At 44.0% G+C, this 27,971-nt stretch overlaps 1 protein-coding gene across 13 annotated transcripts in view; it reads left to right on the top strand.

The window, feature by feature from the left end:
- TNC (tenascin C) overlaps positions 1–27,971 on the top strand; it is a 90,633-nt gene that overhangs the window by 2,752 nt on the left and 59,910 nt on the right. For 12 of the 13 annotated variants that reach the window (XM_036329808.1, XM_036329811.1, XM_036329812.1 and 9 more), the window contains exons 2-4: positions 21,599–22,189; positions 24,887–26,296; positions 27,509–27,772. In XM_036329808.1, coding sequence (XP_036185701.1) covers positions 21,733–22,189; positions 24,887–26,296; positions 27,509–27,772 — 2,131 coding nt within the window. In that variant the 5' untranslated portion in view covers positions 21,599–21,732. Of the gene's footprint in view, positions 1–11,524; positions 11,629–21,598; positions 22,190–24,886; positions 26,297–27,508; positions 27,773–27,971 lie in introns of those variants that run through there. The other variant, XM_036329809.1, reaches the window with a different exon arrangement.

Raw genomic sequence — 27,971 nt, 5'->3', positions numbered from 1 at the left:
GGGCATCACCGCACTGTTGTCTGTGCCTATGGGTTATGTATGTTTGTTCTTTGACTAACCCCTTCTTCTTTCACCCAGTTCTTCGCTCCCCTCTCCTCTCCGGCAGCTGTCAGTGTGTTGCATGCATCCATGCCTCTGTTTCTATTTTCTTCTCAGCTTCATAAAGGCCATATATGACAGACACACAGCCAACATCACACTCAATGGGCAAAAACTAAAAGCATTTCCCTTAAAATCAGAAACAAGACAGGGATGTCTGCTTTCACCACTCTTAGCAACACAGTGCGGAAGTCCTAGCCACAGCGATCAGACAAGAAGGATGATTGCTTTAATTAATGTAATGATAATCTATAGGCCCTTTGCATATATCATCTCACTAAGTAGCCACATGTCCCTGAGAAATGGACCATACCTATTAGACAGAGACATGGCTTGAAAAGCAAAGAGAATGAGACCATTTTCCTGAGTTCTAGGACTCTGAGGGATAGAGCCAGACCCATGTCCCCATAACCCCCAAATCAGAAGCACATTCCACTGTGTACATGCCAAATGCTGCTGCTTCTTGAGCTACCTTTAGAAGGAATAAACTTTCTTTCTGACTAAATCTGCTCCTCCAGCCAGACTGTGGCAACCCATAAATTCAGTGGTAGCCTGATCATATAACCAGAATGGAATTTGGAAAGGGAATTCAAGCTGACAGAATGAAAAACACGTCCCTCTTAATCCTACCCTTTCTAATGCTCACAGAGAACTCAGAACGCCCATTCTCTCCTGCCCTTTGATTTCTGTAGACACACACCCATGCCCCTTGATTTCTATAGACATACACCCATACTTCCTTTTTTTTTTATTCTCACCCTAGGATATGTTTTTAGAGAGAAGGGGAGAGAGAAAGAGGGGAAACATTGATGAGAGAGAGAAACATCAGTTGGTTGCTGCCCATATACCCCCACCCGAGGATGGAACCCAAAACCTAGATAGGTGCCCTAACATGGAATCCAACCCCAAAACTTCTGGTGTGTGGACGACACTCCAACCAACTGAGCCGTCCGGCCGTGGCACACCCATGCTTCCTTATAGGGAAAACATATCCCTCTGGCTTCAAGCACAAGTCCCTCCACTAAATCGTGTCCGTTTGAAAAGCAGAAAGCAGGTACCATTTAGTTGACTCATAATGCACAATCTCTTTGTGATGGTTAAGTACACACACACTCAAAATGGTTAATGTTGAAGGTTATACTATATCGCATGTGTGATAGAAGGGTGGTTTCTCATAATTCCCACTCTAACACTGAAAGTTATGAATGACTAGCTCCATTTTTATGGCCAAAAAAAAGTCGAGGCTCAAGGAAGTAAAGTGACTCATCCGAGGGTTTTCCATAAGTGAGGAGCGGAGTTGGCTTTGAACCCAAGCCTTCTGGCTAAAGCCCTCCCATTCTTTCCACTATGCTGCCTTTCCCATGAAGGCAGGCCGGGCTTACCTCTTACAGAACCTTAAGCAGTGTCTCCCAGTGATTGGCCAAGTGGTAGAGAAGCCCCCAACCCATTGCTGTCTATTGATTTTATGGAATGGCCTGGCATATATCATTTTTCATGGCCCTCAGAAAAGGTCAACCTTAGTGGGGCCCTTCTCTGCCTGGAAACAGAAAAGTTCAAATTTCAGCCCCGGGAGAGAGAAGAATGATCCTAGAGGTAGCAACGAGGTCATTACCACTGATTTTTTATTGCAGAAAGATGCTCACACATTTCCATGCAGGACAGGTGGGAGCTCTGCCTGGGAAAGCAGGGCTGTACCTGTACCTGCACCCTCTCGACAGCCAGGTGCACTGAGCACCTGGTTTTAAAAGGGCTAACGGGGAGAGAGTCAAATTGGTGTGCAGCCTTGGGGCAGTGAACTCCGGGAGGATCAGGAAATGGCCGTAGGTTCTGAGCCACAAACTCCCTTGTAGCCTCGGAGAGGAGGGTAAGAACTCAATCACTTCTCACTTTGAGGACATGACAGGGAACCCCCTTGAATCTAATCCCAGGCTAGAATGAACACCTTCAACATGTGGGAAACATTAGATGAAGTCTCCTTTCCAAGGGGAAATCCCCCTCAAACTCCAGGCAATATTGCCACCCAAGACAAAAACAGCAGTGGCCTCGCTTAAGAGAAAAGTCTGTGTCCTACCTGATTGTAACCTGGGACCAGACCTTTCTCTCTCTCTCTCTCTCTCTCTCTCTCTCTCTCTCTCTCTCTCTCTCTCTCTCTCTCTCTCCCAGTTATGCCCTTAATTAAGCCCAGAAATCTGACTCTGTTTCCTTCTCCTTTGTCTCATGCTTCCCGTCTCTCCTGAACTTAAGCAACCACCTAGTTCAGTGCTTAAGTAATCCCTCTGGTCCTCCACCATTGGATAAAATGGAAATGCTCTTGTTGAAATAAGACCATGAATGGAAAATCCCTTCCATGTCTATTTTAGTGTATTTGTTAATGGAAATGATAAAAATTATTTCATGCCAACTTAGCTCAGATTTTTAAAATTTCCTGCAATTCACAGATCCTTCATGATGCAGCTGTAGTAACCCAAATAGGTTTAGTTGGCCCTTGGACCCTCTCCAAACACCCTATGTCAAGAGCCAGACGTATTTCCTAAGCTCTGAGTAGACAGTTTGCTTTAGAATTAACTGCTGATCAACTCTGACCCTGGAGGAGGTGAACTGGCTGCTACTAACTTCTGCATGCACGTGTCCAAAAAGTTCTCCTAGGAGGGGCCTTGGGAATGATCGTAATAGCCAATATTTACTGAGTACTCTACAGGCAGTATGCCATTGAATCATGCACTGTCGTTTCCAGCAATTCAGACACGGGAACCTGAGGCTGTAAGTTTAAGTAGCTTCCTTCCCCAACATCACACAGATAGTCATTGCTGGAGCCAGAACTCAGAGCCAGTTTCAAATCCCAAGCAAGTGTGTATAATCCGCCTGGTAAGCAAGTCATGCTCAGCCCATAATTCATCTTCTGACACCAGAGAGGGCAGACACAGCAAAGCTGAGGAAGAGTCCGACTCTTGTCTTCCCAGCCCTCGTGTTCTCTTCTGCAGGGTTGCCACTGTTGGGGCCTCTAACTTGCTCCTTCAGGTTTCACTTCCTGTAGACACTCAGTATAGTGCATTGTTTCTGATGTAATATGCTTCCTCTCCTGAGCTCTGAGCTGTAGGAGAATGAAGCCTGACGCACTCCTCATCCCTCCCACTGTCCTGAGACCTGGAGCATGGACGCACATAGTCAAGTACAGCCTGAGTGAGATGAGTGTGCCTGGCAGGCTGGTGTACACACCCACTTCCTGGTTCCTGCAGAGTTCTCTGCTTCCCCCAGTGACCCCCATGTATCACAACTGATGAAGGGCTCCCCCTCCACCTGACTGCATGCCATTGAGGTCAAGTACATCCATGAGACAGGTCTTTATCCCCTGAGTTCTAGGACTCAGAGGGATGGAGCCAGACCCATGTCCCCATCACCCCCAAATCAGAAGCACATTCATTGCCCTTCTCCCCAACCTATTCCTCTATTAGCAAATGTAATGAAGCTAAAATCTAGGATTAATTCTGTCGCCCTTTCCACATTTTTTACTACCCTTCCATACACCAAATCTTGTGGACTCTTCGCCTTGACAAGTAAATCACTGCCTACTCATCATAAATCTATCATTTACATTTTTAAAGGGTAGTTCCGTACCGAGGGCAAATACTTAGCACAACTAAGAGAGTTGCTGGTGGTGGACTTTAGGTGGACAAGGGATCTTTGGAGCAATGGGGCGGGGAGGCGGTCAACACTCAGCCCCCAGATGGGTTCAGAGAGAAAACCACCTTAAGCAGGTACACCTTGAGTTCTTCTGAAGTGGCCTGCCCTCTGAGTACTTATGCTGTGGGCCCTGGGATGGTCACAGAGATGGCTTTGGCATATATGGAACCAAGGAGTCCTCTGTATTCGTTATCTATTGCTGTCTAACAAACAATATCTATTGCTGTCACAGAACAGTGATCTAACCTCTAAGTGTAAGTTGTTAGAAAATAAACAAAACAAAAAAGTCTCCCTAAAATGCATAGAATATTGAAACCAAAAGGGCTCAGCAATCTCCAAGCCAGGGGCTTGGCCACTGGTTGTAAAGGCTAAGGCTAGGCCGGGCAGACTTGCTTAGTGATTGAGCATCAACCCATGAACCAGGAGGTTACGGTTTGATTCCCAGTCAGGGCCTGGATTGTGGGCTCGATCCCCACCCAGTAGGGGGCGTGTAGGAGGCAGCTGATCAATGATTCTCTCTCTTCACTGGTATTTCTCTCTCTCCCGCTCTGAAATAATTAAAAACTTACTTTTTTTCAAAAGGCCGGGGCTGCTCTCAACCTTATTTCAACTAAAACACCGCTACTTTGATCTGCTTTGCACACTGAGCTTCCTTGTGAAATGTCATTTAATGAAAGAGTTCTGTGACCAAAAAAAAAATAAGAGGTTTTGTGAATTGGTGGCCTAGTTTATTCCCTTCACTTTAAAGATAGTGAAACTGAGACCCACAGAGGGAAAAAATCTAAGATTTCATGCCAGTTGGCAACAGGGTCAGGACTGAATTGTAGTTCCTTTGACTCTTGCTCTTGGAAGCCAGAGACAATATAAAAAGTGTCAGAGTTAATACATTGTTTAAAAGGGAAAAATTAACAGTTTTACACTTCGGCATACATGGAGCAAGGAGTCCTCTGTATTCGTTATCTATTGCGAACCAACAACACACATTTCTTGTGTTATGGTCTCTATAGGTCAGGATTCCACACTCAGCTTAGATGGGTCTTCTATCTCAGGGTCTCTCACAAGGCTACCATCACAGGGTTGGCCAGGATTGAGGTCATGTCTGAAGGTTCGCTTCTAAGCTCACTCAGGTGGCTGTTGGCTGGACTCAGTTCCTCCAGGGCTGTTGGATTGAGGACTTCAGTTCCTTGCTGGCTGTTGGCCCAAGGCCACTCTCACTTCCTTCCACCTGGGTGTCTCCAATATTGGCATTTGCTTCATCAAAGCCAGAGAGCCTGTCAGCAAAACAGACCTCACAATCTTGTGTAGCCTAATAGTGCAAGTGACATCCCATCAGCTTAGCCATATCACATTGGTCACAAGCAAGACACTAGACCAGTGATGGCGAACCTTTTGAGCTCGGTGTGTCAGCATTTTGAGAAACCCTAACTTAACTCTGGTGCCGTGTCACATATAGAAATTTTTTGATATTTGCAACCATAGTAAAACAAAGACTTATATTTTTGATATTTATTTTATGTATTTAAATGCCATTTAACAAAGAAAAATCAACCAAAAAAATGAGTTTGCGTGTCACCTCTGACACGCATGTCATAGGTTCGCCATCACTGGCCTAGACCATCCCACACTCAAGGAGAGAGAATGACACAAGATGTGATGAGCAGGAGGCAGTATCATTGGGAACCATCTTAGAGTGCCTTCCCAATTCACCAATTTCCGACAACTTCTCATCAATGACAAATTTATCCAACCCTCCTGTACTTGTGTTGATGATGAGTAATCAATAATATCTAGTTTAAGCTTCTCTTCCAGTTATAAGGTGAAGCCAGGTGTTTTGCATTAAATGTTATAGTTCACTGGGGAGCCATGCTTCCTCTTAAACATCACCCCAGGGCACAATCTTCCAAGGCAAGGACTTCAAATGTATTTTATTCAAAGGCATGACATTCAAAGTGACCCAAACTGAAACTGATTCATTGCCCTTCTCCCCAACCTATTCCTCTATTAGCAGATGTAATGAAGCTAAAATCTAGGATTAATTCTGTCGCCCTTTCCACCTTTTTTACTAGCCTTCCATATACCAAATCTTGTGGACTCTTCTGCCTTGACAAGTAAATCACTGCCTACTCATCACCCCCATCACCCTGGTTCAGGCTGTGGCACCTCACAGATGGAGCACTGCAACAGCTTCCCATTGGCCCCCATCCACCAGTTTTACTTCGGTTGTAGCAGTCACATTCCTCCTAAGCCTAAAGATTTTCAAATGGTTCTCTTCTGACTATAGGAAAAATTCAAATTCCCAGACTGGTGTTCAGTGTTTTTCATGATCTGGCTCCTGGTCTCCAAATGCCCTCCCTACCAGCCACAATTCCATGCCTTACATGCCCTCCCAAATGCTATTCTCTTTCCTACTCACAATCTCCTTTCAAAATTCAGCTTAGAAACTACCTTCTCCTGGGAAATGAGATGACCCTTTCCCCCTTGTTTTTCTCTATCATTATCATGTCATTCTGGAATTGCCTGTCTGCTCACAGGTCGACTCCTGCTAATGAAGTTCTTGAAATGAGAATCTGTACCCATTTTATCTGTAACTGAGCTCAACTAGAATAAAATTAATCCTCAATAGCAGACAGCAGCCCTTGTTGTTTCCCAGGTTTGGACTTCCCCTTCCTCAGCAGACTTTCATACTTTGCCCTCCAGTTTCTCAGCCCTGCAGAGTGATGTCATAGCATATGACAGGAGGAAGCCAGCACAGTCTGGGGACACAGACTTCAAGGAATGTCCTTGCTTTCAGAGGTGGCTCTCAGAATCACAGCATGCACTGCCTGGGGTTTTGTAAAACCAGTACCAAGGACAGAGAAGGCCCGTCTGGGGATTTGAGGCTGAGTCACAGGAGATAGGAAAATCTGGAGGTTATAACAAGGGTCAGCCTACAACTAGTGGAAGGCAGGAAAGGGCTCAAGGAAGGAATGGAGACAAACAGTTCTCTGTCTTAGGATATGGAGAAATTCACAGCCCAGGGGAAGGATTGGATAATAACTAAGAGTATGGCTTTAGCATCAGAAAGTTCTGGGTTCAAGAGCTTGCTATCTGTTTGTGATCTTGGCCAAGGTACTTCCCTAAGTCTCATATTTCTCATCTGTATCAAATGAAAAATAGCAGCACCTACTTCTTATGGTTATTGTGATGAGTAAGTGACGCAGTGCCAGTGCATTACTTAGCACAGAAACTGAACTTACTTTTTTTTGTCTTTGTTTTTGAATTTTTTTTGTCTTTGTTTTTGTAATGGTTCTTAGTAATAAAGTATTTCCCAATAATGTATTCTGTAGGGTGCACCTTAAAAAGTATTCTATGACCAGAAGAGTTTGAGGAATACTTGAGACTTGGTCCTGTTCTTGGAAATTCATAGTTCATACGTCCACTAATACATAGTTCTAAGGGTTGGAGAAAACAAGATCCTCTTATTCGTGGAGTTTACATTATGGTGGAAGAAGGTAGACAATGAAAAGTAATCAAATAAATTCATAGCACAATTTCAGGTAGATATTTTCTAAGAAGGAATATAAAATACAGTAAGGGAACAGGCAATGACTGGTGGTGTGAGGTTGATCTCTTAGACAGGGTGGGACATGGAGGTGATGTTGGAGCAGAGATCTGAATGAAATGAGGAAATGAGCTCTGTGGGCAGTGGCCAGGAGTTAGGCTTTTCTTGTGTGTGATTAGAAGCCAAAGGGAGATTTTGGGTAGAAGGATGCACGACCTGAGAAATCCTGTAGCAGCTAATCTATTCAGCTTTGTTTCAGCCAGTATCCCCAAATTTTTTTCACCTTTTCCTACAGGCATCTACCTAAAAGCATCTTGGAGTATAGTCCAGTCCATTCTAAACTGGAGCACAAAGCTTTGTAGAATTTAAAAGGACTATGGATTTGCTCCCCTCACCTAGACCTACAATAATCAGCCAAACAAACCACTTGAGCCAAAACAGGCATGCCCAGAACAAGAAAACTAGCTCTAGGGGTATAGACAAGCAGGATGTCACCCTAATTAACAACTCTTTTTGGCTAAGATGATCAATGAGCACAGCCAGGCTTAAGCAGACCCTGGAACACCATCTCAGGCCAAAAGAAACTTGCCAACATCTTCCTCGAAGCTAATAAGCATTTGCAAACAGTACACCTTGGCTTAAGCACCCTCCAAAGGGGAAGTGTATAAAACGTACAGCCAGAGGCTCTGGAAGGAAGACAGAGGTCAAATATTTCAGTGCCTACGTGTGAACAGCTACCAGATTGCTGCTGAAGGTCTAGGAAACAGAAGATGAGGGGGTCTGCTGGGGCTCTGAGCTCTTATTTTATCAAACAGTGCTGATTTTCCCCCTTATACAAACTGCAGAGAGTTGCCTGATGAGTCAACCTGGTAGTAGTTCAAAGTCCAAAAACTGGCTGTCTCTTAGGCCAGTTGCTGACCTTCCCAGAGTATCAGTTTGGCTTTTCAATAGCCGTAATACCTACCTCACCAGGTTGCCGCGATAAGTGATAATTGATGGCATCTATAACAAAAACATCTAGCATAAGGCTTGGCACAAAACAGGTATATAGTAGCCTGGCAACAAATGGTTAGTTTCCTTCCTGTCTAGTTCAATCTAAATTTGGTTTTTATAATACTAGTTGCCATTTATTAACTAACTACTATATTCCAGCACGGGTCACCATATATTGAGTAATGGCCTACTTTTGTAAATAAAGTTTAATTGGAACAGCCGTGCTCATTTATTTATGCCATTATTAATATATATATTATATATATATAAATATATATATATATATATATAGAGAGAGAGAGAGAGAGAGAGAGAAATAGAAATACTCATCTAGTCAGTCCCTCTCCAAAAATATATGCCAAACTCTATACCTGAAGGTAGTGTAGAAAAATCTTAGAAGAGTTATTCATTTGTATGTTTCATGCCATTTTGTTCCTCATTATCTCTCTCAGGCCAAATTTCTTGACTTTTCTGTCATATGCTAAATTAAATGATCCTGTCTAGAAGGGGATTTCCCCCTTTTCTTAGTTATTTGCTTGTTTACTTGTTCATCTAAGTTCCTTCTTTAAAAAATAGAAGTTGTAATGTCTAGAGTCTCTAGACCTTCTAAATCCTCAAACTAATTTCTTGGAACCAATGTTTTTGTTGTTTTTTTTTTTTTCAGATAGTACATAGCATGAGGTCCAATTTTCCAGAAAGTAGAGATGTTTAAGCTCCCCTGTCTGCTACTTCTCACGTTATCTTTCTCTCACTTACTCTCTCCAGGCCATACTCAAGCAGAGTAAGCTGTTTCCCGGGGCTTTGAGGATTTGCCCAAGACACAGATATTATAGTACATTTGGCTTTGTGCTCCCCTCAAGTTAAAAATGTAAAAAAATACTCATGCACACCCCAAATCCCCAACATCATTCTCCTAAGAGGTCCCATTTGAGGAATCTAACAACTCTACTTTCATCAATGATGTTGAATTTCCCTCTGATACTTATCGCATAAATATTACTTCTTCAACCTGAACAATGAATCTTGCTTTATATGATGTCCCAACTCAATGGCATTTGCTAAGTGTCAGGCGCAGGATAAATGTTAAACTGTTTGCCTCAATCTTAGTTTAACTTGCTAGAGAGCCTCAATCCTTACCATTCATAGGTATATCATTACTCCTGCACAGGGTGGGACAAAAGTAGTCTTACCATTGTATGTGAAACGGGGTCTATTCTTGTATTATTTATTAATTATTGTACTACTTTCCATACAACTGAAAACACACTTTGCCCTATCCTTTGTAAGGAAATGAAAAGATAAAGAGTCTAAGAGTGATGTTCTTCAAACACTAAACAACCGAGTTTGGGAAACACTCTATAAATGCTCCCCTTCTTGGAGATTTCCAGGGAACACAAACACTTTAAAACCCTGGGAAACCTCAAAAGCTGTGTAATTTGCTTGGTTTCAAAGAACATTTGGTTCAAAATAGCAGTTGCCAAAAATGTTTAATTAGAAAAAATTTCCCCTTGCATTAATACCTGTCAGCATGTTAATGTGGCTTGAACAGCTAAATTCAATCAAAGTCGAGGGTTAGAAATATCTCTATATTTCAGGCTCATGGGCAGCTCCTCCTGCTCTCTCTGTACGTCATAAAGGTTTTTCATGGCTAATATTTATTCTGGACCCTGACCACTGGGTCCTTTTGAAGTTAGTCCTAATTTAGTCACAGAAAAACCACCCTATGACATCATTAAAGGACTACAGCAAAGCTGATGGGCAGGAATGGGGTCTCTACTCATGAGTCAGTCCACCAGAATTAAATCCCTACTGCCCTTTCCAGATGCATGACCATGAGCTGGGTGAGCCTCAGTTTCCTGATCTGTAAACTGAGAAAAATAAAGGCAGCTACCTCAGAGATCGGGGGAGGATTCCATGAGACAGGTAAAGCAGTTCTGGACATAGGTGTTTTCTATCCATGTTAGTTATTACGGTAACATTCAAATGACCCCATTTTGAGAAATAAAGTAGGTGATGAAAGTATGTCTGGAGTAGTCTTAGTTGTCCGTGGAAGTCCAGTCTTAGAGGCACATTTCCATTTCGGGAGTCAACGTTTATCAAAATGCATCAAACTTTATTGAACGTGATTCAGACAGGCTTTTATAATTGTCAATGACTGCCCCTGGCTCCCTCCCTCCGACACAGGGGCACAGGCCTCACTCAAGCAGCATTCCATTCATTTGAATATCAGCACGTTGAGCTGGAAAAGACTGCCGAAGCTATCTAGTTTCGCTATGCCAAATATTTGGCATACATATCAACACTCCCCCCATTCCATACCCATGGCAGACAGTGCTAATCCATCACAGTATTTTTCCCCTTGAGTCCAAACATGGCCACAGAGTCCTTCTCAAGGCAGTTCTGGGGACCACATCAGCTAACTGAGGTGGATATATGAACGAAAACTGAATTGTCATCCCAAACCAATTCAGCCTCTTCACCAATTCATGAACTTCTACAACATCATGGTCTATTTTTAAAGATATATTCCATGTTATGGAGCTTCCTCATAGGGGAGGACACAAAGGAAAGGAGAGAAAAGGAGACTAGGTGTTAACATTTAGTTAGCAGTTAGTATTAATACTCGGGCTTTTATTCTATTCACTGTCTCCAACAACCCTGCAAAGAGCTCTGTTTTACATGTGAAGAAGCCACAGTTTAGAAAAATTATAGGACTTTGTCTCAGGTTCCCAAGCAGGTAAACAGAATTTGAACTCGGGTCCTCCTGACTGAGAAAACTATGTTCTCTCTCCCATCACAGTGCCTCCTTCAGGCTTTTCGAGGCTTTTCGAGGCTGTATCTTTGGCATTGGGTGGCTGGTTATAGCTGACATAGGCCATTGTGTCAGAGCCGTTTTCAGAAAGTCTCGAGTTTAGAGTTACGTGTCCACCTAGAACCTGTTCTACCTAGACAAATCTCTCTAATTTTAACCGTGGTTGAAGAGCTCAAAACCACTTTCCAATACTGTGAAAGAGTCGACCAGATTTCTTAAAATTCTGGATGAAGGCCAAAACAGAGGAGGCCATTTTTCCACTGGGAAATGAATGCAAATGTATTTTTGAAGCTTTTTGGGGGGAATTTTTTAAGAATCTATGTTGCTGCCACTTGGTCAGACCATTTTTTATTTTCTTTTCTGTCTAGGCAAGAAATAGAAGAGGAAAAGCAAGCGCTCTGCAGAATTTTTATTTCAAAAATTAAAACCAGACCATACCAGGGCAGTTTGTGGTCTGAATGTATCAATGGACCTAGTCATATTTCATCTGAGCTTTTCTTAGGTATACTAAGCCACAAATAGGAACCTCAGTATTGTGTCTCGGTGGAAATATTTTATGGATTAAGATTTGGGCTTAATTTGGTTGGTAATGAAACTTCTGTTAGGAGGATGGGAGAGAGGAAGCCACAAAGCACCACCTATGCTTAAGTCAAATAACTAAAGAAAGAACACAGTATTTGGGAGGTGTGGTACTAAGTATTGGCCATTTGACTTGGGTCTAAAATAAAAACCAAGCCCTGGCCGGTGTTGCTCAGTGGTTGGAGCGTCATCCTGTACACCTGTACACCAAAAGGTCACAGGTTCAATTCCAGATTAGGACACATACCCAAGTTGTGGGTTGGGTTGGATCCCTTAAAAATCAATGAAAACATGTCCTCATGGAAGGATTAAAAAAGAATAAAATAACAACCAAAATTAAGTTGGGCAGAAATACTGCTGAATTAGCAATGGACCATAGATAATTAGAACCAAAGGGATGCTAGAATTGGAGCCACACACCCTTGCTTATTTTACAAGAGTGGCTGTGACTTGCCCAAGATCACCCGAGCGATTGTCAGAACGGTGGCTCAGAGCTCAGGAACTCTTGGGATGTTGACTAGAATCCCATGGGAAGGAGCCTTGTCTGTCTTGGCTACTTTCATAACCCCTGTGTTCAGAGCGGTGTCTGGCACATAGCACGTAGTTACCGAATAGCTGAAGGAATAAAAATGAATTCCAGGAGTGCGGCTATGATGAATTCCTTGATGTATCTTGCCTTAGAAGAGATCACAAGAGAATTATTATACGAGGCCTTCAGGAAAATAAGAGGATGTGTTGATTATGAGTACCTGCTGTGTATGAAATCAAGAAATATATTCAGCTTTATTTTATTCTATATCAATATGTTGTGCATTTACTATGTTCTAGACACCATGCTTGGTGTTGGGTATTTAGAGATAAATGATTCAGATATAGTTCGTATATTTGAGGACTTTACAGTCTACAAATAGTCTGTGTGCATTCTAACTATAGAAGGGCTAACTGCACACACACTAACTGCTTACAGTCAACATAAATACGAGATACAATTTGCTTCCTCCTCTAAAAGAGAAAGATATACATCCATAATAAAGCTACCCCAAATCATTTTCAGAATGGCATATGATAGAAATACCACATCAAGTATTCTGAAAAATTCAGAAGAGGGAAATGTTACCTGTAAAAACTTCTAATAATATTTTTAGCTTTATCTTGAAGGACAGATTTGTCCATTCAGAGATGTCAGAAGAGCTTTCTAACAGCCTTCAGGGCATCTGGAATCTTCTCCCAGCGATAACTGAAATGTAACAGTATCTCCAGGTGTCCCTCGGCATGCTTTCTCTCTTCAGCACCCACAGGCTACAGGCACCATAAGTCCCTAATTCCGGGGAATTCATAGTATTCTCCTTTTGAGCCAGGTGTTTGGAAGTCCTATGGATAGAGCTTGCCTCTGGCCTCAGACCACAGGTCCTTTCCTCGGCCCTCCAGCACTGGCGGCCACGTAACATGGTGATTCAGTGCCTTTATTTTGGACTCAGAGGGACCTGCATTCAAACCCCAACTCTGAACGTGCACAAGCCACTTAATTATTCCACACCTCCGTTTTCTCATCTGCAGAATGAGAAGCTACCGCTTCCTGTCATTGTGTGAGAATCTGAAATTGGAGATTTAAAATGCTCAGCACGGACTCTGGTCATTCCGACCAGCACTGCTGAAACTTGCTTGTGTATGTTCTAGTTTCTAAGATTTCTGGAGTCAGAGAACCGGTCCTTACTGGCCCAGTCTCCCCAGCACCCAGCATATTGTGCGGCACCTAGTAAGTAAACAGCAAGCAGTTCTTAAAGGAAACTTAACATTTTTACTCTTGCTGGTGGCTTGGAAGCATGCACCGTGTTCTCAATCTACGGTGACCCTTAAGAATATCACAGATATTAAATCCACAATACATCCATTTAAAATCTACCAGTATTTCATTTTTAGGAGGAAACTGTAAGCTTTATGATCATAGGGAACATGCATATCTTCTTCATTTTTGTATCCCTCATACTTAACACAGGGCTTGGCACCTAGTAGGTTATTTGATTAAATATGTACTGAAAAGATGGGTAGTTATATAGATGAATGGATGGAGATGTAGACGGAGGGATGGATGATGATTGGAAAATTGAAGAAATATTACAGGAGCAAGAAATCTGGAACTCTCTTAACACAGATGTTCTCCAAAATCCCATTGCTCATATTTCTCTCTGGAGACCATTAAATTGATCACAGACTAAGAATTACTAGAAACCTTTCATATGCAGTTAATTTTGAAGCTCTCCCAGTAATCTGGGGAAAGAGAGAAACCTCAATCAAATTTCTAAGTCAAGAGGCAGTATCTGTGGGTTTAATATCAGCTTTACCACTAATTAGCTGGTGGCCCTTTCTGGGCATTTCAGTTCTGTTTTTCTCCTTCATGTCGCATACTCCGTCTACTGAGTTGGACACGGCTGCCTGAAGTGATACACTCAGCGATTCTGAAGTGGGCTCCACAGAAGTACGTGGGTAATGATTAGAAAGAAACTGCCTCATGTCATTCTGCCATGCACACTAGAGGCATGGGGGGGGGGGGGGCACAGATGGGCCACTCCTGGAGTCGGTGAACTTACAGTTGCGCCTAAGCCCTGCTGAAGTCTCATTTTAATTCTTTAATCTGATGTTTGTCCATGTCTGTGGAAAGTGTTGAAAATCTGAGCCAAATGTTTCCCGTCAGGAGCAATGTCTTGGAAGATTAAACATCACAACAGCCTGTTCTGGAGAAAGCCTGGCTGAGCAGCGTGGACAGCCAGCCCGGGAGCAGCACGGCCTCTTGGCCGGTACTAACCTCCCTAAAAAGGGCTCCACCCAGGCTCATGGGTGTGCCTGTCTTGCTACTGAAGTAGAATAGATCGGCGAGGAGGAGGCCAGACTATGGCCATAGCTTGTTTCTCTCCCAAGGCTTTTAGAGTATCCCTGGCCTTTAGGGTCTCCCCAAATTCCCTTAGTAATTCCTAGGACATCTGATCTCTATAGTTGACTGAGTCCAGCACAACCTTGAGTCACTGCCTTCTCCAAACAAAAGACACCAACCACCCTTCACACAAAGCAACATATACCAGTTAGGCACTGTCCTGAGCATTTCCATGTATGATCTAATTTTTCTCACTTTCAATTGATAGAACTCTTTTGTGGGGTAGATATTAGTGTTATCACTTTACAAATAAGAAAACTGAGGTTCAGAGAGGCAGTGTTACGTAGCCTCTGGATTGAGCCATACGAAGTTACTCCTATTCAACCATTTTTTACCTACAAAAATGGCAATTCTGTATGATTCAAACTCACAGCATATGGCAGAACCAGGATCTGATAGTATTTGACTGACTCTAGAGCAGATGTTCTCAAACATTGTGCAGATGTCCTAGGATACTTGTCCATGGTAGCATTTATCATTCTTCCCTATAAATGTTTGTTCGCGAATCTGTTTCCTTTCTGGACTCACTGAGAGCACATACACCTCACAGCCTGCTCTTAGCCCTTACTCAACTCATCTCTGTTGAATGCAAGAATGAATGATTTTTTAAAATAAACTCATCCTCAGCTTTCTGGGAAGATTGTTGGCTCCACTCACATCCTAACTGGGCATCAGTTAAGCCACCGTGTTACGTAAATGGATGCATGCTTTTGACTCGAACACCTAGGGCTTGGAAGCATTTGGGTTTGGCAGTCAGAGTTTTCTCAATTCTTTTAAGATGAAGGTTGTGCTGGACTCAGTCAACTATAAAGATCAGATGTCCTTAGGAAAAAAAATCCACACTGAAGGCTCTTTTCCTGGCTCCTCTCTCTTCCTGACACATGCCAATAGGAATTTATGAATGTTGGGAAGAACGGAGGGTGAGGAATTTCTAGAACCTTTAAGAATGCCGAGTAAGCCACTCCGTGCTTAACTGGCTGTGCACACACACACAAAATTCTCTTGGTGTGAGCCGTCTCATGCGTTGCCAAAATGATGTGGAAAGAGATTCATTTGAATTGCTAAACTGAGAATCCTCCTCGTTCCCCCAAACGTAGGCTATTTCACATTCGTGCCTAAATCAACAAGATAAATATATTCTTTGAGCTACTAAAAATGAAGTGACCAGTTACTAATTCTGAAATATGATGCTAGCTTGTTGGAAGTTTTATCTTTATCTAAAAATGAAATTGTTTATTCTCCAGCTGTGACTAAGGAAAAATCCAAAGGTGGTTGATTCCTTAAACTAGCAATGGTCTTTGTCCTGTGGTGAGGTGCCTAAAAATAACCCTTATTTTAGTCCATGCTGCTTCTAAAGATTAGCTACCAAAACAGCTCTACTGGGGGAGAAGGGGATTTGATAACAAGCCAAGAGGCATCTTAAAGTATAAAATTATTAATCCACAAGCCCCTGGAACATAGTTGCCATGATATTGACTGTGGTTTCCCGGTTAAATGAAGGAACTTAAGAGTAATGTTCTGAATAAAAATTTATAATGCCAAAATCTGGAGAATCATCCTACACTGGCAGCATCTAATACCAAAAAATGAAGCAAGAAATAATTTTTATCCTCAGTAATGAAGTCCTAATACTTTAGCACCATTTACCCACCCTCTAAAACCTTTAACTACAACATTGTTTTTATATAGTTTTTATTATTTTTTGCAGGGAATAAGCACCATAAATGTGACAGGTCTTTGGAGACCAAGGAAGTAAATACAGAAGCCTATGTTTTTTTCAACAGATAACACTATGAGCAATTAGGCACGTAGCCTTAGAGAGACCCCGTGTCCTCCTCGCTATGGCTCTCCTGACTCGTGTGCTCTCTCCTTTCCACTCCCCAGGTGTATTTTACACCCCAGTGGCATCCCATAATGTTATTTGAGCTTTGCCTTGTCGGGCATCCACAAAGAGGAACTGTTATTACTGTCATCTTCTTCCAACTCCATTGCCTCTTCTCATGCAGTTCCCTCTTTCTAGACTTCTGCAGGCTTCACAGTACACCCCCTACTGCAGTGTTATCCATCTGTGTTTTAGAATCTCACCCATCCTTCAGGTCCATCTCTTTTGAGGTTACTTTCTTGAGTACCTCAAAAGGAAGTAGCCTCCCTCCACTCTGAACTTTAATAGGCTTAGGTTGTCAATCCCTTTAGTTACCTATTAAATTATTATTGTAGTCGTGATGTATCTCCCTGATTCTTCCATCCATCTATAGGCAGTTTCCTCTCTGTTCTATTCTCTAGTAAGTGTTATTTATTGCTTCTATTATCATTAGCTACCATATATTGAGCACCTACTGTTTGTCAGACACTGTGTTAGTAGCTTAATATACATCTTCTCATGTTATCCCATCCTCCACAAAACTATGAACTAGGCATATGTATAACCATGTATGAGATGAGGCAAGTGAGACTCAGGTAGCAGCTACTAAGTGGAAGAGCTGGATTCTAACACAGGTCTAGTTCTCCCAGAGACCAGGCTGTTTCTTCCACATCCAGCTGCTCATCAACAAATTTTCTAGACTTCTAAAGGAAATGGACTCAGTTCCTTTAAAAACTCTGGAACAAAGTAGTTCAGGGTCAACAGAAGAAGGAGAATCCTGAGTTTATCTTTTACAAGCTCTATCAGCTCCCAAGAAAAGGGTGAGGCAGGACAGGACCAGATGATGTGTGTGGCCAAAATGGTATAAAGAGCAACTTATTTTGAGTTTGATTTGAGGAGAAGAATCTCCTGTAGAACTTGGAGCTTTAAGGTATACAGAGAGAAAGAGAAGAAAATGTCCTATTCCAAGGATAGGAAGTGGGAGGAGGATGCTGACCTGGGGCAAGGTGGATGTTCCTTCAGATTTGAGGACAATAGCCATAAAGACCACTCCTCACCTGTACCTGGATATGTTTGAACATGTAACATATGGAAATTACAGTGCATATACATGTTTGGTTGTGTTTAGGTGAGTTACTCAAAGGAACTCCCTAGTCTCCTGGCACCTCTATCTGAGGTATCCCCCCCATTTTCTTTAGACTGGAGACTTAATAACAGCATAACTTTCTTAAAGACTCTCTGACCTCTCTGAGCCTCAGTTGTACCAAGGGCTTAATATCACCAAGCAGCCCTCTAAACTGGTACCGCTCAGTGGAACTTGCTGCAACGGTGGAAATGCTCTTTATCTGAAGTGTCTGATATTGTAGACACGAGCCATGTCACTATTAAGCATTTGAAATCTGGGGGGTACAAGTGAGGATGGAATTTTTCATTGTATTTAATTTTAATTCATTATGATTTTAATAACCACTTGTGGCTAGTGGCTGCTATATTGAACAGTACAGTTCTCGATCAGTTTTCTACCTCTTCTTAAGTCTTCTCTCTCATGGGGAAATTTTTATGGTAGATTTTTTTCCCTCCAGATTAATTATGTTTTGAGTAGTTAATGTGAAAGGAGACACCTAAAGAGTTTCACAGAAACAATTAACAGCAGTTCATTTGGCTCTAAAAATTTCTTTAAAGATAGCAAGTCTGGTGCACACGTGTATTTTCCTGCATTCAGCATATATGCTGAGATGGTGTACAAAGCAAGGCAGCTTGCATGGCTCAGACACAGCCACGTTGTGTCTGGATATGTGACCTCAACAGTCTATGTATTGAGCCCATCCAAAGGCTGTGTCTCTTCCTGCTGCCTTCCTTTGTAAACATTGACTCACGAAATCTTTTAATCTCGCCATTAAAGATAGGTATGTAGGTAGGTAGTTGGGTAGAGGTAGAGGTAAAGATAGATTTAGAGATGGGGGGAGAGAGAGAAAAAAAAATCCTCTAGGGTAGAAAGAGAAGACTTTACTTCATTGCAGAACTCTTATCCTTGCTTAAAAAAACAAATCCGCATATGCCAAAGAAGTTTCAAGAGTTGGGAGAAAGAAAATCCTGGAAAAAATGTTAAGTGAAGCCCATATTTTTTTACTGCAAAGCTTCCTTTTATTGAGCTCTTGCTGCTGCCAAGTGCTATACCATTCCCATTACTCACGTTATCTCACGCACTTTTCACAACAGTCCTATGAGGACACTCGTATCACACTTTACTGATGACAGGACTCTGGCTTACGGTGGTAGATAATACCTCACTCGTGGAAGAGGAGGTGGTTGAACATTGACTAAAACCCAAGACAGCGTGTCTACAAAGCCTGTGCTCTTCACCACTATTCCAGCACTTGGAGCTTGCTCTACTCTCAAAGGAGACCGTTCGACTGGATATTTCCAACTAGAAAAATGTTTCTCCTGTTGTGCTGAAATGTGACTTTTAGTAACCAACCCTCCTCTGCACCATCAACATACATACACATCAGCACTTGTTCTGTCCTTTGGGGCCACAAAGGACAAACCAGCTCCTGCTCCCACAGGATTTAGGCATGGTAACCCTGTTCCTCTCAATGTTAGTTCTTCCAGCTATAGGATGGACACACAGCTCCACACTTCTGCCTCCTACAAGATATTTTCCAGACTCTCCATTGCCTGATCACTTCATATAAAGATAAGAATTTGCTTGTGCTTTTTAAAGAGTCTCTATGAAAGAAGTTGTTCATTCTCAAATTTTAAAAGCCCTCCTGTCAGAATGCGATCCTTCACATCTAACGTAAAGACCACAAGCTGCGATCTACAGCAGTTTTCCTTTGGCCTATCCTCCAAGGGGACATTAACCAGTTGTCTGCATGTAACATTCTTAAAGGTTATTATTTGCTCTCTATCTTTTGCCTCTCTGGTGTAAATATGTCCAGTTCTAATACATTATCATATTTACCCCCTCCCCTTTCAGTGGTTTCTGCAGCTCCTCTTTGATCTAGATTCAAGCTGCTGCTGAGTTTAGGACTAGATTCAATGAGGAGGTCAAGCTTAAGCAAAAGGAGGCTATGGGCATGGGCCCGTGTTAGGCTTTGTTCCTAGAAGTACAAGGAAATTGGAACTGTATTTTAATGTGTGCCTACTATGGGCCTGGCACCACGCTGAGCTAATCTAGAACTCCCTCAGGAAGAAGTGTGACCCCCATTTTACAAATGAGGTCATAATTTATAGAGGATAATAGCTTGTCCCAAGTCTTAGAGCTAGTGAGTGGCATTTGAACCCAGGGGTGTCTAAGTCCAAAGCTGAGGCAGTTTCTACCACATTGAAGATGTAACTGGTCTTTCCCAAAGTACAAAAATATCCACTTGCCCTTAGACAGCCGTCAGCCAATGGGAAATAGCACTCAAAAATCCCATTTCCTTCCTCTGAACAATGCAGCATTTGGCTCTGCCAGCGCACGTCTCCTACACACACAGTGAAAAATCCTCATTCAACCCTTAGCCTGGTCATTATTACCCTAGACTCATTGCCTTAGAGTCCCAACCAGCAACTCTAATGGCTTTTTAGATGGAAATTTAAGTCATTTAGCAACACACACAAAAGTGTTGGGTAAAAGTCCAAGAGCATTTCAAACTGGCCCATGGCCCTTTCTCATTAAAAAAAAAGGGGGGGGGTGGCTAAGAATTGATGGGAAGAGGGTGGGAAGAAAGGAAGGCAAAGAGATTTAAAGCGATTGTTAGAGAGTAGACAATTGATAAATATTTATCCAATAAACAAATGGGCTATGCTGGTTTGAGAGAATAGAAATTGCCAAGTTCTCCTCTTCATAATAATCTTTATTCAGTGGGCTTGCCTACATCACAGATGCACCAATTCTTACTTAGGAAACGAATTTGAATGAAAAAGCATACTTAGAAGAAGGTTTTCTTTCTTTTTTTGTCTTTGTTTTATTTTGTTTTGTTTGTTTTTGTCCTAACTAGGGAGTAGAAGACCTAATTAGATGTTACATGATAATTGGTGAAATATCAAATATGAATATAATCAGGACGTGGGATGGATAGGAAGTTCTTGATTCTATGCACAGCTGGTGCCTTCAAAGTCCCCAAACCCTTGCTCAGCCCTACAGAAATGCTTCATGGTTCAGCTCTCCCCGCCACAGTCCCTCTCCAGGTTTGCAGAGACCTTCTGTCATCATAGAAGAGATGATGATCAGGGATCATGTTGATGCATTTTGTCATTGGGATAAGATCGTCCTGAAAAATACATTGGAAAACCTGTTATAGAATAGGCAACCCAAATATTACATCTAATTGACATAACTAACTAACTTAGGATATGCAAGACTAAGAATAGCATGGGCATAGGTAAATGTCAATTTATGGAAAAACAAAGCTCTCAATTATTTTCTTGATTTACCCTCGGGTGTAAATCCTAGTGAAAAAAGGACTATAAATGACATCATGCCATATACAGATTATTCTCATATGTACTCAGGGCATATGTTAATGAATAGTATAGCCACCTAAAGTTTCACTTGTGTTCTATCTTTACTCAGTCATTTCTCACTGCCTTTGACAACTCCCCTTTCCTCTGCCACGTGATTGCCCTACAGGTAAATAGCCGTAACAGGTAAATCAGGGGTCCTCAAACTACGGCCCGCGGGCCACATGCAAATACAAATACTGTATTTGTTCCCGTTTTGTTTTTTTACTTAAAAATAAGATATGTGCAGTGTGCATAGGAATTTGTTCATAGTTTTTTTTAAACTATAGTCCGGCCCTCCAACGGTCTGAGGGACAGTGAACTGGCCCCCTGTTTAAAAAGTTTGAGAACCCCTGAGGTAAATAGATGAATAAGACAACTTAGCAGGGGAAGAACTACCTCACAGTAGCATGTCACCTCCAACCTCTGTTTGTACCTGATCCTCTTTACTCCTTTAGAGACCACTGTATATCAACACTCAGTGAATACTGAATGAATACCAGGAGAGCTTCAAATATAGGCGACAAAGTAAACATTCACTACAATTGCAGAGTCAGTGGATTCAATGAGAAGAACATACTAATAAGCTTGTTGTTTTTCTTTATTTACTTGTAGAAGAGGATTTCTTCAAGTGGATCAGAAACAACTGATAATTCAACTCTGTGCTTCCAAGACCCCAACTCTACCTGAGAGTAAGACGCCCTAAGATCTTAGAACCCCAGAAACATCCCACCAAACCCACCTCCACCATGGGGGCTGTGACTCGGCCGTTGGTGGGCATCTGCCTAGCTTTGCTTGCCCTCACTGCTGAAGGTGGGGTCCTCAAGAAAGTCATTCGGCACAAGCGACAGACTGGGGTGAACATCACTCTGCCGGAGGAAAACCAACCAGTGGTGTTCAACCATGTCTACAACATCAAGCTGCCTGTTGGGTCCCAGTGCTCTGTGGATCTGGAATCAGCCAGTGGGGAGAAGGATCTGGCCCCACCCTCAGAGCCCAGTGAAAGCTTCCAGGAGCACACCGTGGATGGGGGAAACCAGATCGTCTTCACACACCGCATCAACATCCCCCGCCGGGCCTGTGGGTGTGCCCCTGCTCCTGACATCAAGGAGCTCCTGAGCCGACTGGAGGAGCTGGAGAACCTGGTGTCCTCCCTGCGGGAGCAGTGCAGCATGGGAGCAGGCTGCTGCCTCCAGCCTGCCGAAGGTACGAGTGGGAGAAATGATGAGCATGGCAAGATCCTTCAGTTGTTTCCAAAGTGGGTTCCTGGGGAAACTAGCCTCACAGGGGATTCATTACAAAGAGATTTGATGGTCAAATAAACGTGGAGACTGTAACCATCTCTATTCTGCTCTCAGTGACAAATGTTTCTCTGAGGAATTTGTAGTAATTTCACTTTAATCACTTGTTTCCAAAATTTATTTGACCATGAAATGAACACATTCTCTACCTCAAAAAGTATGAACACTTTATGAAACTCCTGACCCAAAGATCAGACCCTGAAAGGTGATGATATAGCCCTACTACCCCATTGCACAAATAGGGAAACTGAGGCCCAGAAGTATGATGGAATTCCTCCAGGTCCTGCAATAAGTGACCAAGTTAGGACTTAAACCACAATATTCCAGCCCTGGCTCAGTTGGTTGGGTGTCATTCCATGCGCTAAAAGGTTACCAGTTTGATTCCCAGTCAGAGCACATGCCCGGGTTGCAGACTCGATCCCCCGTAGGGGGGCAGGCAGGAGACAGCTGATCAATGTTTCACTCTCACATCGCTGTTTTTTTTTCTCTCTCTCTCCCTCCCTTCCCCTTTTTCTAAAAATCAGTGTTTTTAGAAAAGGTTTAAAATAAAAAACGCAGTCTTCCACACCCTGGTTGTGAGTTATTACAAAGGTACATGGCCACCTATGGCAGTACAAAGCCTGAAAATTGGAATAAATGCTCCAATTGAATGGCAACAATGATAATGATCACAACTATGATTTCAGCCCCTTTTATGTACATGGCTCTGTAATTCATTATCTAACGTAACCTTCCCAGCAACCATTTAATATAAGGCTGAAGGTCCATTCTATAGATCTAAGAACTGAGACTCAAAGAACTCAACCAACTGACACACAGGGTGATAAGGGATGGAAGCTTTGAACAGGCCTGTATGTCTCCAGAGTTCACAGTCCTCCAGTAATACCAGCCTGCAGCCTTTTTAAAGAAAGGTTACCACTTTGAAATCATGTCTTCATCTCCATTCCCTAAAGTTGATAGAACTGCAGGAATTTCAACAGCTTGAAATCAGAGATGAAAATCTCTATTTCTGCCACTCAGAAAAAATTTCCATGAATTACTTGGACAAATTATTTTAAGAATAGACCTAATCAGTAGACTTAGTGGAAAGTACTAAAGATGTGCTCTAGGATTCTAAGGCAAGAAAAAAAAAGTTTCCTTTATGCATATATTAGTTTATCTTCTATCTCTCAACTCCCTGGGACTTACACAATAGGGTTAATTCTAAAAAGTGGGTTGAAATACTTATCTAGAGCAGCAAGGCCAGCCAATAGAAATATAATGTGAGAATATATATAACCTTAGAGTTCCCAGTAGTCAAAATAAAGAAATGAAAAGAAGCAGCTAAGGATAATATGAATTATCTATTTTATTTAACCCAATAGAACTAAAATATCCATGTTTCAGCCTGTAATAAATATAAAAAATATTAATGGATATTTTACATTCTTTTACACTGAGCCTTCGAAATCTGGTTGGATTTGACACTTCCAGCTCATCTCAATTCAGACCAGCCACAGTTCAAGTGCCTAAGAGCCACAGGTGGCCAGTGGCCACCGTACTACACAGCACAAGCGTAGAGTCTCACTTTTCAAACCAACTTTTTAAAAAATTGCCTTCCTTCCTGGCATCAGAACGGGGATGAACCATATTAATTCAACTGTATTTAGATGCAGAGAAAGTGGAGTGAGTGTCATTGCTTCTCCCTGGGTTCCACGGAGACCATGCCAGTTACTCCTGTAAGCAGAGCTGAGACATGATACAGACTTAAAAGAGCTGAAGTCATGTCAGCGCTGACCCATGTCCCTCAGACTCACTCACCACGGCAACCTCCAGGAAAGAGAGGAAAGAGGGACAGAGGCCGATGAGTCCTATGGGGGCAGAGCCAAATTGCAAGTTGTCCTTGCAGAATTAGAAAGCCACTCATTCGCTTCCTCGTTTCAGTTATGGAAAATTAGGAAGTTTTGGTCAAGTAAACCCATATGCCAAACTTGAGTCAACCCAAACAAAACTCTGCAAGAGAACATCACGATGAGCATAACAGTCAGGGCTCCATGTCCCCCTTTAGCCCTGATGGGCCCCAGGGAAGTGGTCTATTGGTCCCACTTGACCGATGAAGAAACTGGGCTCCAGAAAGACTCTATAGCCCATCCCAAATGCAGCACAGCTATTGAGTCAAAGAGTCAGAATTGGGTTCGTTAAACTATTATTTCTTAGAAATCTCTTATGTGCCTGACTTGGCTAGACTACGTAGAAGTAACATAGCCCAGCATAACACATTCCACATGGCAGTGATCCATAACCATTGGGGTTGTGGGACTATGTGAAAATTTGGTGAAAACTGTAGATCCTCTCCCTAGGGGTAGAAACACACACAGACACACATGCCTACAAACCTAAACACACACAGCCTTTGCATATAAGTCTACAAATTTCAGAGTTCAAGCTAAGAATTCCTCCCTCGTGTAATTAGATATGTGTTCCATCTGATTTCACACAGTAAACAACTAGTTTTCAAGCCAGATGGGGCCCGAGGGTGCAGCTGTGCTCTGGCAGAATTCGAATCTGGGTGTCAAGGGTAGGAACTGTGCTCAGCTGAGAGCCTCTGATCTCTCTGTTGCAGGCCGCCTGGACACTAGGCCTTTCTGCAGTGGCCGGGGCAACTTCAGCACCGAAGGGTGCGGCTGCGTTTGCGAGCCTGGCTGGAAAGGCCCCAACTGCTCCGAGCCTGACTGTCCAGGGAACTGTCACCTGCAAGGCCAGTGCCTCGACGGGCAGTGCATCTGCGACGAGGGCTTCACCGGGGAGGATTGCAGCCAGCTGGCCTGCCCCAGCGACTGCAACGACCAGGGCAAGTGCGTGAATGGGGTCTGTGTCTGCTTCGAAGGCTACACCGGGGCTGACTGCAGCCAGGAGTTGTGTCCGGTGCCCTGCAGCGAGGAGCATGGCAGGTGCGTGGACGGCCGGTGTGTGTGCCAGGACGGCTTTGCGGGTGAGGACTGCAACGAGCCCCTGTGCCTCAACAACTGCTACAATCGCGGGCGCTGCGTGGAGAACGAGTGCGTGTGCGACGAGGGTTTCACGGGCGAGGACTGCAGCGAGCTCATCTGCCCCAACGACTGTTACGACCGGGGTCGCTGTGTCAACGGCACCTGCTACTGCGAAGAAGGCTTCACAGGGGAGGACTGTGGGCAGCTCACCTGCCCCAACTCCTGCCATGGCCAGGGCCGGTGCGAGGAGGGCCAGTGCGTGTGCGACGAGGGCTTTGCAGGCGTGGACTGCAGTGAGAAGAGGTGTCCCGCCGACTGTCACAACCACGGCCGCTGCATCGACGGGCAGTGTGAGTGTGACGATGGCTTCACGGGTGCTGACTGCAGTGAGCTCAGATGCCCCAATGGCTGCAGCGGCCATGGCCACTGCGTCAACGGGCAGTGTGTGTGCGACGACGGCTACACCGGGGAGGACTGCAGCCAGCTGCGGTGCCCCAATGACTGTCACAACCGGGGCCGCTGCATCAAGGGGAAGTGTGTGTGCGAGCAGGGCTTCCAGGGCTACGACTGCAGCGAGATGAGCTGCCCCAATGACTGTCACCAACACGGCCGCTGCGTGAACGGCATGTGTGTCTGCAGTGACGGCTACACGGGAGAGGACTGCCGGGATCTGCGGTGCCCCAAGGACTGCAGCCACCGGGGCCGCTGCGTGGAGGGGAGGTGCGTGTGTGAGGACGGCTTCACCGGCCGTGACTGTGCAGAGTTGTCCTGTCCTGGGGACTGCCATGGCCAGGGTCGCTGTGTGAACGGGCAGTGCGTGTGTCACGAAGGCTTCATGGGCAGAGACTGCAAGGAGCGGAGGTGTCCCAGCGACTGTAATGGCCGTGGCCGATGTGTGGATGGCCAGTGTGTCTGCCATGAGGGCTTCACGGGCCTGGACTGTGGGCAGCGCTCCTGCCCCAATGACTGCAGTCACTGGGGGCAGTGCATCGCCGGCCGCTGCATGTGCAATGAGGGCTACACCGGGGAGGACTGCTCAGAGGGTGAGTACCAGATCTCCCTCTGGGGAGATGAGGCTGTGACTGACTATACACCTGGTGTGTGTGAATAGTAAACACACACACTAACTCTTTGAAGGGCCTGATTCACCTACTGAGCAGCTACCTATTTAAAGTCTCAGAGCCTCAGAGACGTTATGGAATTGTCCCAAGGACACATAGCTAATCGATCACAAAGCTGATATCTGAGTGTGCCTACCTCATCTACACTGAGTTTAACACCCATGCCCAGTAGAGGAAATGATAGCCTCCCTTTCGTTGAGCATCAACTTTCTTTCCTACTTCCCACTGACATCAAATCAATAATAAACTTGATCCCTCTATTTGGAGGGAGGTAAAAAATCAGCTACATTGACTGAGCAGTAAGACTATATAAAACAAACTGTTTTCCACGCACACTCAACTCAAGACTAAGTGCTGATCACTCACGAGTCAGGCCCGTCTCTTACATCATCTTCTCTGCATTGTCTTTGATCCCAAGGATTGTGAGATCCTTAAAGGAGAATTATCCCTACAGTTAACACGAGGCATGGTGTACAGTTGTGTTCAGTAAACAATTGGTTGAGTGAAAACACCACAAGGGCCAATAATGCTCATGTTTAGTGAGGGACTTCTTTCTACTTCTCTCACCCATCCATATTACAGTGGTCACCATGGAGAATTTCTACCTTGATTAAAACTATTGGTAGATAGATAAGAATAAATAAATGCCTGTGGGTTTAATGTGGTCAAGGCAGAACAGCTGGCTGGTAGGGACATGTGAGTCCCAAATGGGATGAGATGAGCTAAGCTGGGCAAGTCCCTCTACCTCATTCACATCTAGAAAGTGAAACAGTTGGACCAGATGAACTCAGAATACTTTCTGAGTGCACAGGATGTGTGATTTGAAGTGCAGAGCAGGGAGCTAAGCTCAGACCGCCCCTTCCCATGCAGATGGCCGGGCTCTGAACAAGGGTCCAAGGAACGGAGAGGTGGAGGAAATGGGTCACAAAGAACCCTCCAGGCTACCCTGCAGACCTGACACCACAGCCTAAAGGCGGTGACAGCCACCCGAGATTTTAAAGACAGGTGGCTGCAAGGGCCCCCCCATGAGTTCTGCAGGTTAGAAAATGGAGCTGGACCTCTGTGACTGCTAGTGGAAGGGAGACTCAACAGGGCCCATTACTGACCCAAGCTGTCCTTCCTCTTTCCCCCCAGTGTCCCCTCCCAAAGACCTCATTGTGACAGAAGTGACCGAGGAGACTGTGAACCTGACCTGGGAGAATGAGATGCGGGTCACAGAGTACCTCATTGTGTACACGCCCACCCACGAGGATGGCCTGGAGATACAGTTCCGGGTCCCCGGGGACCAGACGTCCGCCACCATCCAGGAGCTGGAGCCTGGCGTGGAGTACTTTATCCGAGTGTTTGCCATCCTGGAGAACAAGAGGAGCATTCCCGTCAGCGCAAGGGTGGCCACTTGTGAGTGAGCAGAGCCGCCCTCGGCAGCCTCAACTGCCCTCCCCTCACCCCTTGCCACCTTGCCTTTGCCCCATAGCTATCCTTACAGAGTTATACCAATTAAGACCCTGGAATCCAGTGAAGCCCCCTAAATATTTTCTTAAAGAAATTCCCCATTGTCCTGGCCGGTGTTGCTCAGTAGGTTGGGCATCATCCCATG

The sequence above is a fragment of the Myotis myotis genome, unplaced genomic scaffold, assembly GCF_014108235.1.
Source record: "Myotis myotis isolate mMyoMyo1 unplaced genomic scaffold, mMyoMyo1.p scaffold_m19_p_12, whole genome shotgun sequence".
Lineage (NCBI taxonomy): Eukaryota > Metazoa > Chordata > Mammalia > Chiroptera > Vespertilionidae > Myotis > Myotis myotis.
The sequence above is the reverse complement of the archived record's forward strand: the minus strand, read 5'-3'. Positions and strand labels throughout refer to the sequence as shown.